The 13939-nt window shown below is 40.5% G+C and overlaps 2 protein-coding genes across 3 annotated transcripts; one reads left to right on the top strand and one right to left on the bottom strand.

Moving 5' to 3' along the window:
- Positions 1–27: 27 nt before the first annotated feature.
- On the top strand, positions 28–4389 carry rpusd4 (RNA pseudouridine synthase D4). Its single transcript, XM_027176341.2, has 7 exons — positions 28–347; positions 460–625; positions 1373–1577; positions 2215–2308; positions 2508–2658; positions 3056–3153; positions 3895–4389. The coding sequence occupies exons 1-7, from the start codon at positions 123–125 to the stop codon at positions 4090–4092; spliced, it is 1137 nt and encodes a 378-aa protein (XP_027032142.2). The 5' UTR covers positions 28–122; the 3' UTR covers positions 4093–4389.
- A 115-nt stretch (positions 4390–4504) lies between these two features.
- On the bottom strand, positions 4505–12148 carry LOC113661855 (transcriptional regulator QRICH1). 2 transcript variants are annotated; one of them, XM_027176338.2, is made up of 12 exons: positions 11827–12148; positions 10273–10553; positions 9942–10022; positions 9620–9757; positions 8274–8954; positions 7825–7978; positions 7543–7697; positions 7322–7436; positions 7022–7130; positions 6397–6548; positions 6197–6287; positions 4505–5816 (listed from the first exon to the last, which is right to left on the bottom strand). In XM_027176338.2, the coding sequence occupies exons 2-12, from the start codon at positions 10519–10521 to the stop codon at positions 5627–5629; spliced, it is 2115 nt and encodes a 704-aa protein (XP_027032139.1). In that variant the 5' UTR covers positions 10522–10553; positions 11827–12148; the 3' UTR covers positions 4505–5626. The 2 variants fall into 2 exon arrangements, with proteins under 2 accessions (XP_027032139.1, XP_047663900.1); XM_047807944.1 differs by having other exon boundaries at positions 11910–12148.
- Positions 12149–13939: the final 1791 nt, after the last annotated feature.

Raw genomic sequence — 13939 nt, 5'->3', positions numbered from 1 at the left:
ACACGCCTAAGAAATTCCTTCGAGAGACTTTTATTTTGAAACTCTATATAACTTGGTTGTGCTGCTTGTTGTGTGCTTCTTATCGATGTGTAAAATCCCTGCTTTTGGGTCAGGCTTCTGACATGAGCACAGTAAAGTTATTAAACGTGTGGAAAAGTCGAAACTTAAACAGAAGCTGTTTTGATCGCTGTGGTTTGTGGAACACGCGAATTAACGATTATGAAGCGACACGAGGTTTGGTAACGGATTCAGAGAAAGAAACTGGGAGAAAAAAGGGACTGAGAGCTGCGGATATCGCAGAAAGGCTTCGGCGTGAAAAAGAGCAAAATAAAGATACAACAAATAAGGTGAGTTCGATTAATTTTACATTATTATTTGACATTATTTTGACATTATTCTACCATTTCCGGTCCGACCGAATAAAAATACCGTTCAACCCCCTCTTCTCTCTCTTTAAAGGTTCCGGTGTCTCCTGTACAGCGTCATGTGGCAGAGCTGAAGCAGTTTACTCAGCAGCTCCAATCTGTCCATCCAAATGTTTTCTCAAAAGCACTTTCTAAAAGTATTCTGTACAAAGACCAAACTCTCATTGCTATAAATAAACCATATGGAGTCCCTGTTTACAGTAAGTATCTGTAATGAGGTGTATAACCAAGAATCCATTATAAGATTGATGGTCTGTGTTCCAGTTCACTGCATATTTACTATAGATTTAATAATTACTAAAGATTTTACATGACAATATCAAACAACTGGATAAAACATCCACCGAATACCTTACTGGCCCACATTTAACTATGTTATATGGCTAAATGACAGCAAGCAACTAAATAAGTATGTTTTATGTGCTTTGATTATAAAAGACATAACTTGGAGCACAGGGATGTAACAACCCGAGGTGCATATGTTCCAGTGCAAACCCTGACAAAAGTCATCTGGAATATAATTTAGGAAATAGTTAAGACCACCAGGAACTATTCTACTAACATTTAATTGCTTTTCTAATCATTCCTTTGTCTTTAGAAAAAAAAATACAAACATGCACATCTTTCAGCAGTCATCAGGGTTTCCACCAAGAAAAGGTTATAACTTGTGGCCGAACATTTTAAATCTTAAATCTCTTTAACGCTCTTAACTGCAAACGACACAAAAATATTATAGCCGAACCAACCCTTAACAAACCCTGTGGTGAGTTGGATACCATGAATATTGATACACAATGATTCAGGTTAGATTCTTCACTTCTGTTTAGATTTTTTTTAATCAAATCTGGGAATTAGATTGTCATTGTTTGAAGGAAGGGCTCTAAAATGACTGGTCTTTTCAGTATGTTCAGAGAAGGGCCCCATGGCTTTATATCTCATTTCCATAGGTAATGGAAGCATCAGGAACAGCATTGCTGCAAGCCTGCCGGTCCTGGCAAAGATTATTGACGGTGCGAAAGCAGGATCCGGGCTGCACATCTGTTACAGTCTGGAGAAGGACACTACAGGCATTTTGTTCCTGGCCAGGACAGAAGAGACTGCTGAACGAATACACAATCTCATCAGAACGCATCAAGCGGAGAAGAGATACATGTAAGTGCTTATGAAACTCAGAAATATTTCATCACATAATAACGCACAGAATGTTAATAAAATATATATATTTTAAGCCACGATAACAATACTTAAAATCCATGTAATGCCTGTAGGGTGTTGGAGGCCACTTTAGATGATAAGGACACAAAATATAAATATCATCTTTTAACAGATGCATCAAAAAATAGATTATTCTCTCTCTCATATATATATATATATATATATATATATATAATGTGTGTGTGTGTGTGTGTGTGTGTATATATACATATATACATATATGTGTATATATATACACACACACACACACATATATATATATATATATATATATATATATATATATATATATATATATATATATATATATATATATATATATATATATGTGTGTGTGTGTGTGTGTGTGTGTGTGTGTGTGTGTGTATATATACATATATACATATATGTGTATATATATACACACACACACACACACATATATATATATATATATATATATATATATATATATATATATATATATATATATATATATATATATAAAGAATATGGTCGCTTTATTATCTTATGTAAAACGGTAAATACTTATGCTATTATGATGTAGTAGTAATAATAATGTTTAACCACATAGGGTGATCACTGTTGGTGTCCCAGTTCCTTCTGAAGGTGTGATTGACATCCCCATCATTGAGAAAGAGGTCATGGGGGACCAGCATCACTTCAAGGTGAGCAAAATCATGCTAAAAATCACATCACTCGACTGAGTCGGAGTCCATGAGCAGTGCATTAGATTTGTTATTGAGTTCATTTTTAGTTACTGTTTTTTTTTCCATTGGACGAAATAAATTCTGAATACTGCAGTAATAAGACTTATTCATCGTACCTGCCTTGAACAAGCTATATTGACATTGAGGCATCCTGCAGATGGGACTGAGTCCGCTGTACAGACCGGCTGAAGAGGGAGGTGGGTTAGTCCGAGTGAGAGCTCACCGGCAAGCTCTCAGCGCCGTCACACGCTACAAAGTCCTGGACAGCAGTTCAGGATGTAGCTTGGTGGAGCTCCAGCCAGTCACAGGTACTGAGAGATTACTACATCATCAAATTCCAGGAAAATTCCACCCTGAAACACACTAGATATATTTGCGACCTGTTTAACGCACTAGGGTTAATATATTCATGCGAGAAGTCATCTGGCGTGCCGTCGTTACATCAGGACATTGTTACTGCAGTGAATCTCTAATAGATAAAAGATGGTCAGGTTTCATAGTTAGTTTCGAAAGTAAAAGCACAAGAGCTTCTTTCTTCACTCAACAATTTCCATCAACATGCAACCATTCGTACAGTCTGCAGCGATGAGTGCAGTGGTGTTTGTAAAGATTAGTGTAAAATCAGTTGGAGCTTTGCTGAAGTTTCTTTAATAATTATATGTGAATGTAATTCTAAAATAATTGAATTAATGTGTGTGTTTACAGGAGTGAAACATCAGCTGCGGGTTCACACGGCCTTGGCTTTGGCTTGCCCCATCCTAGGAGATCATAAGTACGCCCACTGGAACAAGCTGGCTCCACAGGTACGTAATTGTAAACACACCTGACGTTCAACCCTAAATGAACGTACAATATTAAAGCTGCAAACATGCCAGATAATGAAGGGTATTGGATGGATGGATTGGCAAAGGTATCTGTTGAAGTAGTCCAAGCTTATGCAAGTCAAGCTGCAGCAATGTTGTGCTATTGATGTGAAACCCATTAAATGTACAGCTTTTTCCCTACAGATCAATGATGAACACAGGCAGTGTGAAATGTTTCATTTTTTCTCTGTTCTTGTTCATTGTCGCTTTTTTAGTTTTTACTTTGTTTAAACGATACTTTTAAGAGAGCATTTCTCTGCTCCCGAACTAAAGTGCTCTTTATATGCAACAGTTTCTCTGTACAGCACTAAATCTCCTAGATCATAACTACCTTAAGGCAAATCCAGATGATGCATAAAAATGCCATAAAGCTGTTTTGTTCCTCATTTAGATATTTTCACAGAGCACAGTTTGCTTTAGTGCTGGGGAGTCTGCCAAAAGTTGTCAAGTTTCATAAGATAGCTACGCAAGTATCAGTTACAGGGCAATTTAATAAGACCGTGTGGTAAATGAATCAACACACAAGTGTTGAAGTGATATTATAATGACATACTAATGTCACGATGCTAAACAAAGAATTCTCCCATCTCGAGAGAGAGAAGATCTTAAATGACGATTTTTTTTTTTTTTTTTTAACTGGTCACGCTTCACCAAACGCCAGTCTCACGTTTCTGCCTGCAGAAGTTACCGGAAGGCGTGCTGCGGCGACTCGGACTGGAGCAGAGCAAAACCCGACACCTTCCTCTCCACCTGCATGTCCGACAGATCACCCTGCCTGGGGTCAGGGGTCACGGTGACCTCACAGTGTCTTGCCCGCTTCCCAAATTCTTTACAGCAGCTCTGAGAAAACTGCAAATCGAGCTGCCAGAGAAGCCTTAAAAGGAGGAGAACCGCTTCAGATGTGACCGTTAAACTCTTTAACTGGAAACTAAGGCTTACAAGAAGTCTGAATAGTGGCATCGAATAAATAAAGAGCGAACAGGATACGTCGACTGGATGTGGTGTGAAAGTCTCAACCACGCGGATCAAATTGCTTATAAAGCCTGGTCTGTGTGACTCGGGTGAATAAGATACCTCATTTCTAGTTTATGCAGCATAAGAATATTTATGATTGTGTTTGTGTCGGATTTTTTAACGAAACCCCCAAATAAATTGAACTTCACTGCTATCCATTAACCTATTTTTCCTTGTAATATCCTTCCATAGATAATACAACAAACTTTTCAAAGGAAAAAAGGAAGAAAAAAAGGAAAGAAAGAGAAAAAAAAGACACTACACAGTTACAGGGACCTCACTGTACAAAAGGCATGTTTGAAAACACAGGCTTCAATTCTTCAGTCTCCAGCACCACTATAATATCAATACATATCAGATTACCATAGATGCATATATATATAAAAATAAAATAAAAAAAAAAACATGGAGGGAAAAAAAAAGTCTGTATAGAGCACAATCCTTAATTGTCTTGACTGCGCTCCTGCAAAATCACGGGTGTGTAAAGGGTTTCCCGAAAGGCCCCATGTTTTAACCCCATGCAGAGACGCCTCCAGTCTACATCACACACTCCTCACCTCTCCTAGTTACAGTGGCAAAAGAATGAGAATTGGGGTTGGGGTAATAAATGATAGATTATGAGCGTGAAACAAAGGGGGTACATATATATATATATGACAGAGTGACAGCTAGCAAAGAGAAACTGCATGTTAAAGGTGTGTAGCGCCAACAGGCATCACATGAACAGATTAAGTAAGATCTTTATTAAAATAAAAAACAAAAACAAAAAAAAATAAAGGCTTGCGAGTTCGGTTCAGTTCGGTCCTCCAGTGGCAGCTGGTCAGAGGAGGCACCTCCTGAAATTCCTGGTTTGTGGAGATGGAGGATTTTTATTATTATTTTTTTATTTAATAATTATATATACACACTGTACGTACGATTGGGTAGAATTCTCACCGCAAATTCAGAAAGCATCAAGACCATGATGCAATGTAGTGCAGTTTTAGGAGCAAATTGTGAGACAAAACAATGATCATGCTATAAGTCTTGAATTCGGAACCACTTTATACGCTGGAATCAATCAGTGAGCTCAAAGCAACGGGTGCTTTCCGAACATCTGTTGCTTTTTGTTAATTATTAAACAGACACTGATTTGTTTATTTCTTTTTTTTTTAATCCTACTCAAAAAAAATTTATGTAGTAAAAGTAAACGTAGGCATTGTTGCCTCCTCTGTCCGTGTGCCACCACTGGTGCGTGCTTCAGGTCGTAAATACAGAGCACGAAGAGACACAGCGATGGCTACGTTCCCTCCTTTTGAGTTTGTGTGCGACCGAGTCGCAGTGAGGCTGTGAGGACGGAGGAGCTCGGAGGTGGAAACCTTTCTTTCACCATCTCTCTCTCCTTCTCCCTCATCTTCCCTCACTGAATGTTGGCTTGTGTGATGGAGATTATTTCTTGTATTTCCCGCACCACCATGATGCGCGTTAGCATCTGCTCCAGCTGCTCGCTAGTGATTGGCTGGGTCGAGTACCATATAGGGCTGTTTGGGGCTACGACAGGCTCTGGCGTCAGGTAATACGTGTCATTCCGGCCTTTGGCAGTCTGGGGGCTGGTGGGAAATTGTGCATGTGTTAAAGGCAGTCAATTAAATACAAAAAAAGAAAAAAAAAAAAGGAGAGATTGATTTGGTTTCATTTTACAAAAGTGTGCAAATTAAATAAAAACACCAAGCTAATAGTAAATAAATAAAATATTAGTATGATAATTAACCAGTTAATTATCACAACTCACACAATTTATTATTTATTATAATGTATTTATTTTATATCAATATAAATATCAAGAACAGATTTGTAGCTCTGGATTGCACTTCAGTTGCTCAGTGTTCACGTTTATTTTCTTTAAAAACGTAAACGTCGTACGCAAGTCAGAGTTTATGGCTATAAAACACTAAGATGAATGGAAAGGCTCCCTTTAATAGGCACTCACCATTTGAAGAGGTAAAAGTCATAGAGCTTGATGGGGCAGCGAAGTGGATTCTCAGGATCTTCAGCTTGCTCTGCGTACATATCGTCTGTCACTACAGCGGGAAGCAACAAAGAAAGAACGAGATGGTGGAAAACCATTAAGGTGTGAAATAAAGTTTGACACTAATACAAATATAAATCACAATGTGAAGTGTTCCGCACCTTTCTGGCCGACGTGGTGAGAGCCGACTCCTTTCAGGTAGCGGATGCTGGTGCTCTTGTCTTTTGGGTTGGTCGGGTTCTTCTTGGTGTGCCGGAGCACTTTGGAGAAGGCAACTTTCATATGCTGCTCCACTGTGGTCAGGTGGAAATACCTGTGAAAAACATTTTCCCCTAATGTAAGACTTCCTCTCTTTTTAGTTTAGTATATTAAACAACACACTTCCTGCTTTTAAACATGATAATTGTCTTCATTTATCTTAAAGAAACATATTTTGCACTTATTTTTGGAACTTTGGACCACACTAGGGAACATAATGCACATCAGTGCACAGAAGGAAAAAAAACAAAAACAACTGAAACCCATAACTTTGCTCTTTTGGAAACACCTAATTCAGATATTCATGTATCATAAGCACCTTTTGTCAGCAGCCATGTATGTGGCTCTATTTTGCCCCCTAGTGTATTAACAGAGATGAGCTTTTTTTTTTCTACCTTTCCGATTTAATTGTGGTTTAAAGTTTTGTATTGTTTCGTACTAAATTGTCACCTCTGGTATAGATGAAATAAGAGAAGCTAATTAAAAAAAAAAACCCAGAACGGAATATAAATTGTTCCGGTCACTCACTTGGTGTTGAAGTACATTAGTGTAGTGAGTAAAGTAGATGGTGAATGAGCTCCCAGCTGTTTACACTCCCACAACATCTCCTCAGTCACATGACTGGGGATAATATAACCTGAAAGAAAAGGCAACAAACCTTAATTGACACACAAATAATTTTTTTTCTCCCAAAGTTTTTCCAACACAGGGACAAACATCCAACAGTCCAGCTACAAAACACAAATCAGAGGGAAAAAAAATCAGCTTTTGTTTTCCTGCAACTATAACTTTTGGAACCACAGGGAAGAAAAGTAGTGTACTCTTTACCAAGCGGATGGACACTGGGCCTCCATTCCTCCAGGATTTTGTGTAGGCACTGGGAGAAGCGGGAGTAATATTGGTCTGAAAAGATGTCGTCCACCCTTCCGTTCTCGAACATGTACTACGTACAAAACACACAAATAAGAATATCACAGGAGACAAAAATATAAAAATCACTGAATAAACATTGTTTGAACAAAAAAGTAAATAAGGCACACATAACATACTTTCTGTATACATAAAAAGATGTAATATAGCGCGTCAGGTTCAAAAGTCTCCCCTTCTAAACCACGGGCCTCCTGGGTCATGAGAGACAGAGCCACATTAAGCTCGCCCACAGAACTGGAGACTAGATCCTCTCTGAAACGCAAAGGCTGGCGGCCTGCAGGAAGACCAAACAAAAGACAAACCGACACGCATAAGGTACGTGTTTCATAATGTCTATTTCTAGAGGAAGAGAGGCTACTAAAACTAGAACCACGTAAACGTATGATAAATATTTCACTCACGGCCAATTGGCGCCAGCTTGTTCTGTTCGTTCTTATCGAGCTCTGCGTTTTTGCGCTGCACCCACAGCCTCCAGGTCTCCAGGCCTTCCTCTGGCTTTAGCACTGTAGGAAGAAGCAGCTCAGGAGGAGCTTCAGCTTGTGGCTCAGTCTCAGTCTGAGAAGGTAGGGAAATTCGTTAAACAACGGGTCAAAAGGAATTGTTAGGCAAATACAAATTCTAATTATTGACATAATTTAACAGTTTTCTGTTTTCACCCTGTAAACAAATCAAATCAAAAGATTCTCTGGCATTAAAGTCTGGGCCAAAATTCCTGTTCTACATAGAACGAATTTCATTTACCTTACTGACTTACATAAAATAAGTGACGTGGTCAAGATCTTACAAGAGCTATGTATAATACGATCCAATTAGGAATATTTCATGCCATGCCGCACTCCAGTTTCCTCACCTGCAGATGGAGCTGTTGCTCCTGAGATTCAGCCTCCTGGACATGCTGCTGTTGCTGCGGGTCCCAGATGTGCAGCGCTTGTGTGGTGCTTGTGTAGCCTCCTCCGACAGCCTGGACCGCCACTGGAATGTGGATGTTTCCGTTCATGAACTGTGCCGGGAAGAGAGAGTGAACCACCTCCTCCTGTGACCCTGACACAGGCACCGCCACCGCACCTGCAACCTGGGTTGCCATCTTGTCTTTATCCTTGTCCTGCAACTGCACCGTGCTGTAGGCCTCCTGTGGGATGGCGATATGTGCTACACCCTGTTGCTGCTGATACACCGGGATTGTCCAGGTCTCTCCTGACGCGCCCGTAATGGTGCCGGCTGTGGCGGTACTGTACAGGTGAGCGCTGTCTACAGTCAGGAGCTCTGGCCTCAGTGACACATAGCTCTGTTGCTGGCCCTGGGGAATTGCCAGAACGGTGGCCAACTGCTGGCCCTGTGCTAGCTGGTAAGACACTACGGCAGGCACATCTACCTTGCGCTTCTTAGCTGGCTGCAGGACACCTGATTCGACACGACGCTCTGCATCACGTTCTGAACCCTGCTGCTGGGTCTGAACTGGAGACAGAGCCTCAACTGTCTGGATCTGGATTTGCTGACCTCCAGCCACAGCTGCCACTAACTGTGCCTGGATCTGGAAGCCACACACAGACACAGAGAGACAGACACATAGAGATACAGAGACACGCACACCCAGAGACACCCAGAGACACCCAGAGACACAGAGAGACACCCAGAGACAGAGACACACACAGAGACACACACGGAGACACACACAGAGACACACACAGAGACACACAGAGACACACACACACACAGACAAAAAACACTTAATTACTAATTGATATAAGCATTCGTGCTATTATCAACTGCATGCAGTAAATAAAAAAACTAGAGTTAATGTTTATATCTGAAGAGAAAAAAGCTCCTCTTTTCCAATCTTCAACTGACTATGATCCACTTGGGTGCTGTGCAAAGTTCTGGCTCTGGTTCCTGGTAAATGTGATTGAAAAAGTCACAACAGAGGATCTGCTACAGACGTCAAAATTTTCCATGCATTTATAGTCTCTTCTACGGTATGCTGGTCCCTGAAATACATTGGTGGGGAATGCAGAACTCCAGTTAATGACCCCTGGCAGACTAATTGTATTTTAACTATAAAAAATGGCAGCAGGTGACAAAGGTTGCATCGCTGCATGTCTTTTAACTCAAACCTGTTTGATTTCCAGTGGTAATGTACTTTAGGATTATGATCTTGCCCATGTATTTACTCTGTGTATTGTGTGTGCGTTTATGTACCTGTTGCTGTTGTTCCTCAGTTAGCTCACCCTGCTGCACCAGTTGTGTTGTAGTGACCCCTGATAGCTGCTGTTGGGTAGGAGAAGCCACCTGCAGCACCTGACCAACTGTCTGACCCTGATCCCCTTGGATCTGCACCTGCGGTAGAAACAGTATGAAACGGAGCAATGAAAAGAAGCCCAAATACAAACAGACATGAGTGTTTTTGCCATGTCACTTAACAGGCAGCTGTTATTGTGACTTCTGAATGCTTGGATAAAAAGTCTGGCTACACAGTCTGTTTGGAACATTAATATTAGCGAAGAACGGAAAGGAGACTTACCTGGACTTGAATCTGCTGCTCAGACGCCTGCTGGACAGCTGCAGCCAGCTGTGGTGAGATCTGTGTAGATGTCACCTGCACCTGCAAAATTAAGTCCATCAACTGGAGAAAACCCAGGATTTTTTATACTGCAAAATCACAATTTATGCACATAAGTGAATTCTCTTTAAAAAAAAAAAAACAACAACAAATAATTAAGATAGCGTTGATCACAAACTATCCTGAAGGTTGATACTTTAGGTAGTCACTATTATGCCATTAACCTGGTACAGCAAATGTGCACACATTTCCAGTAGCTATTAGGTTATCTCAAGTAGTGTTTGTTTCTTACTGGGCATGCCAGCTCGAGCAGTGACCCTGCCACCTCTGTGCTGTCGGTGTAGATGCAGTTGGCCCCCTGTTGGTACACCATGGTAGTAGTGGTGCCACTGGTCTGCTGGCTGAACTCCTGTAGGATCTCAGGGCCTTTGGTGGCCAGCGACTCTAGGAACTCTTTCATCCGGTGCTGGGGTACGGTGCGAGCCTTCTGGCGCACATACTCGTCAAACGAGATTGCGCCGCCTTCGATCGGCTCATTCATGACAGGTCAACCCACCTTGAACTGACTGAAGCCTGCAAGAAGCAAAGAAAAGTTTAAAGAGATTTGTTGGCCCTGATATGATGGATGTGCAATACGTTCCAGACATTTTTCTTCCAACGTGCTGACTACTCTTGACACGACTCTTGACGCATATCCCACAACTGTGAAATATAGAGTGATATGATTTCAGTAACTATTGTTTCTGGCCAAACTGTGCAGCAGCACTCTTCGGCTTGGCAAAGCAATTTCAACGTTCCGTTAAAAGACTTTTCCTCGTTTATTTGTGGGAAATGTACATTCTATAGTATTCTGACCAAAGAATGCAGTTTTTTTTTTTAAACCATCTTCTTCATTTCTATGTCTAAAAGAGAAATGAATTTCAAAGACAACTCATTTCCAGACTTGATGTGTTAATTTAATAGCCATGGTTCAGAGTACATGTACAAAGCCAACAAAATGTGACAAACGAAAAAAAAAATGCTATATAAGATGATTATAACTGCACTTAAGATCAAAACGTTTGTGTTCATCAAGTGCATAAGAAAATGAATGATCAAATGCTTTGTTGAGATGAAAGCCGACAGAAGCTGGCTGTGTCTCAAACGCCTCTGTATTGGACTTCACAGTGCACTACATAGTGTGTGGAAACCTTATACACCAATGTAACCCACGTATAGAGTGAACATCTGGTCATTGGGGACAGAACCAACCCTGTACCGTGCTGCACTTTGGACCATTTCTGTCTGAAACCAAACTCAACCCAACCTCAATGACTAGCTCCATTAAAGCCTTAGATACTAAATATTCCTTATACAGTTCGAAAACTTTTTAAATAAGCGCTAATAAAGTGCTAACAGAGCAGAAAGTGCTCGAGGAAACAGCTAGCTAACGTTGCTAACATTAACGTTACCAAAACATTAGCTTTCTAGCTAGCTTAGGAATTTGTCTAATTAAACCGTCGTTATCGTCGACGACACAATTACGTTCAAGGAATATAACATCTTTTACATGTTATCATTATGAGCGTGTGTCAGAGGACCATATTAATGTTTATATTCCGGTGAACGTTTTCGTAGCCTCGCAGACTTAGCGGGTTAGCTTAGCTTAGCACGGCCGCGTATCTTGCCATGCTACCTTAAATAAAACCACAATCAATTTCCGCCAAAACGCGCCGTTCAAAAACTAAAAAGCCACCAAAGCCCGTGTTAATACACCCCGTGTCCGTGTCCCGTCGCGTGTTCTGTAGATATACACAAACGGCTACTTGTTTATTTTCTCTCTCACTAAAGGTGCAGGAAACAATACCGTTAAACGACGTGTTGCTTGTTGCATTTTCAGGCGTTTACAGACTAATCGGTTGAGGCTGATCGGTTGCACGAAGCTCCTACCGTATTAAGAAATGTCGATACGCGGCTTCTCGGCTCGCTTGAATAGAACCAGGGACGATATTTTGTGTAGAAGGAAAATCCGAAAGCGGCGCGCTGACGGAAGTAGGCCTTGTACGAGTGCGCGAGACCCCGGACTGTCCTATTCCTTACAGCGCCGCTTCAGTGGAGCGCGTGCAGCTCCCTCTGCAGGCCCACGCGCACATTCCCACTCCGTGAACGCGCGTTCTGAGCCGACGTGAACGCGCGCAGCATGTGGACGAGAAAACTACATTTCTAACTCTGTTCCTACTGCAGTTCGCGCACATTCACCCAAATCAAGCTACCCGGTGTTTAATGTTACACCTATTAACACTTATTGTTATTAGTAATAATATGAATTATTATAGAATAACATCAGTAATCCTCATTGCATACAAATCATAACAGCATGACTTAATTGTTCAAGGTTTTTTTGTTTGTTTTAACCTTTACACACTTATTGATTAGATGTAATTCAGTGTTTCCATCTAAAAAAAAGTGTATAGTATAAACCCGGCTGTGTAATATAGGAGTGTGTATGCCTTTAAGCGCGGCTTTATTTGTTCCAGTCCGCCTTAAAGTGCTAGGCATGTGTCTGTGAGGGCCTCCCCCTGCTCAACACTGCCGTACTGCGCTCTTAAGGTGGACCGAAAGAGATGCGCAATACAAGTGCACCTTGGTTAACATGAACGGCATAGGAAAGAGTTAATTCCCACGGTTTGTGCCTTAACCCTAAAATGACCCCCGTCAGAATTTTTTTTATGAATGGTAAGTTTTGACCAGTTATTCACCATCTGGCATAAAATGCATTCGCATATATTTGAGTAATTTTGACGTGACGTGACATACGGCTAAGTATGATGACCCACTTCAGAATTTGTTCTATGCGTTTAACCCATCCAAAGTGCACACACACAGCAGTGAACACACACACCCGGAGCAGTGGGCAGCCATTCACTTATCCCACAAGTCATATGCAATCGATGCTATGTTCAATAACACGAAATGAGCATGAATTAAAACTTCAGGTAAAACTAGAGTAAATTTTCATTCAAAATTCACTTTATGGAAATATGACCTGAGCTACTTGTACTCTGTTTTACTTTATTCTAAGAATGGTGAATACTCAACCTCAACCATCAACCTCAATACTACCCTCAACCTCAATACTCAATCTCAACCCTAATTCTCAACCTCAATACTAATACTAATCCTCAACCTCAATACTCAACCTTAACCTCAGTACTCAACCTCAAGTCACATTGTGACAAGGACTATTTAGCTAAATGCTTAATTGCTAAATATTTTTTATACAGTTCAAGTCAAGACAGATATTCAGTACATGGCAAGTCAGTGAACTGACAGATTTTATGTACATGGCAGTTGGTGCTACTACGGTTATCATGGGCAGAGAGATGTGCTGGAGGAAACATCCAGCTCATGTCTATTTCTGTGCCATTCACTTTAAGAATGGTGGATACTAATCTATACCGCTCCTTTTTGCTCGGATGGTACCCTCAAACCTACACCTTCTGTAACTATAGTACATATCTTTTACCTAGTAAGGTGCGTATAGTGTACATCTAAAATGTAATTTCAGTACATGGAAAACAAATTTTAAAAAAGATAAAAGTACAGTTGTGTTAATTGGGCATTACAGCTGTATCCTTAGGAGTTCCAGTTCTGTAAACTCTGTATTTATAGTTTTCCTATTTTTTCATATATTTATTTTAAACCAATTGACTGCCAATTGACTGAAAATTGAAGCAGGATCAAACCTAACTTATAAATACAGGAGTTTTAATAGCTATATATCATAAAGCAATACAAAGAAAGGTTGACAGTTCACTCTACTATCATAGAAACACTGATACAGTAAAATGACAGTCAAGCTCCTAGTTAATCCCAGTATCCTAATTTTCATAGGGCTGTTCCATCCAAACGTATTTATAAATGTCTGTAACCGAATAATGGAAAAAAGGACACTAATTAGTCACAGGTGATTTAGATTG

Source organism: Tachysurus fulvidraco, chromosome 2 (assembly GCF_022655615.1).
Source record: "Tachysurus fulvidraco isolate hzauxx_2018 chromosome 2, HZAU_PFXX_2.0, whole genome shotgun sequence".
In the NCBI taxonomy this organism is placed as follows: Eukaryota; Metazoa; Chordata; class Actinopteri; order Siluriformes; family Bagridae; genus Tachysurus; species Tachysurus fulvidraco.
The sequence above is the reverse complement of the archived record's forward strand: the minus strand, read 5'-3'. Positions and strand labels throughout refer to the sequence as shown.

Bases quoted from the DNA above. Each gene is read 5' to 3' on its own strand.
- rpusd4 (XM_027176341.2), top strand. From the start codon at position 123: ATGAGCACAGTAAAGTTATTAAACGTGTGGAAAAGTCGAAACTTAAAC. The intron at 348-459 runs GTGAGTTCGATT...CTCTCTTTAAAG, and splicing joins ATAAAGATACAACAAATAAG to GTTCCGGTGTCTCCTGTACA. The intron at 2,659-3,055 runs GTACTGAGAGAT...GTGTGTTTACAG, and splicing joins GGAGCTCCAGCCAGTCACAG to GAGTGAAACATCAGCTGCGG.
- LOC113661855 (XM_027176338.2), bottom strand. From the start codon at position 10,521: ATGAATGAGCCGATCGAAGGCGGCGCAATCTCGTTTGACGAGTATGTG. The intron at 8,955-9,619 runs GTACATAAACGC...TGTGGCTTCCAG, and splicing joins CTGAGGAACAACAGCAACAG to ATCCAGGCACAGTTAGTGGC. The intron at 5,817-6,196 runs GTGAGTGCCTAT...ATTTCCCACCAG, and splicing joins GACTTTTACCTCTTCAAATG to CCCCCAGACTGCCAAAGGCC.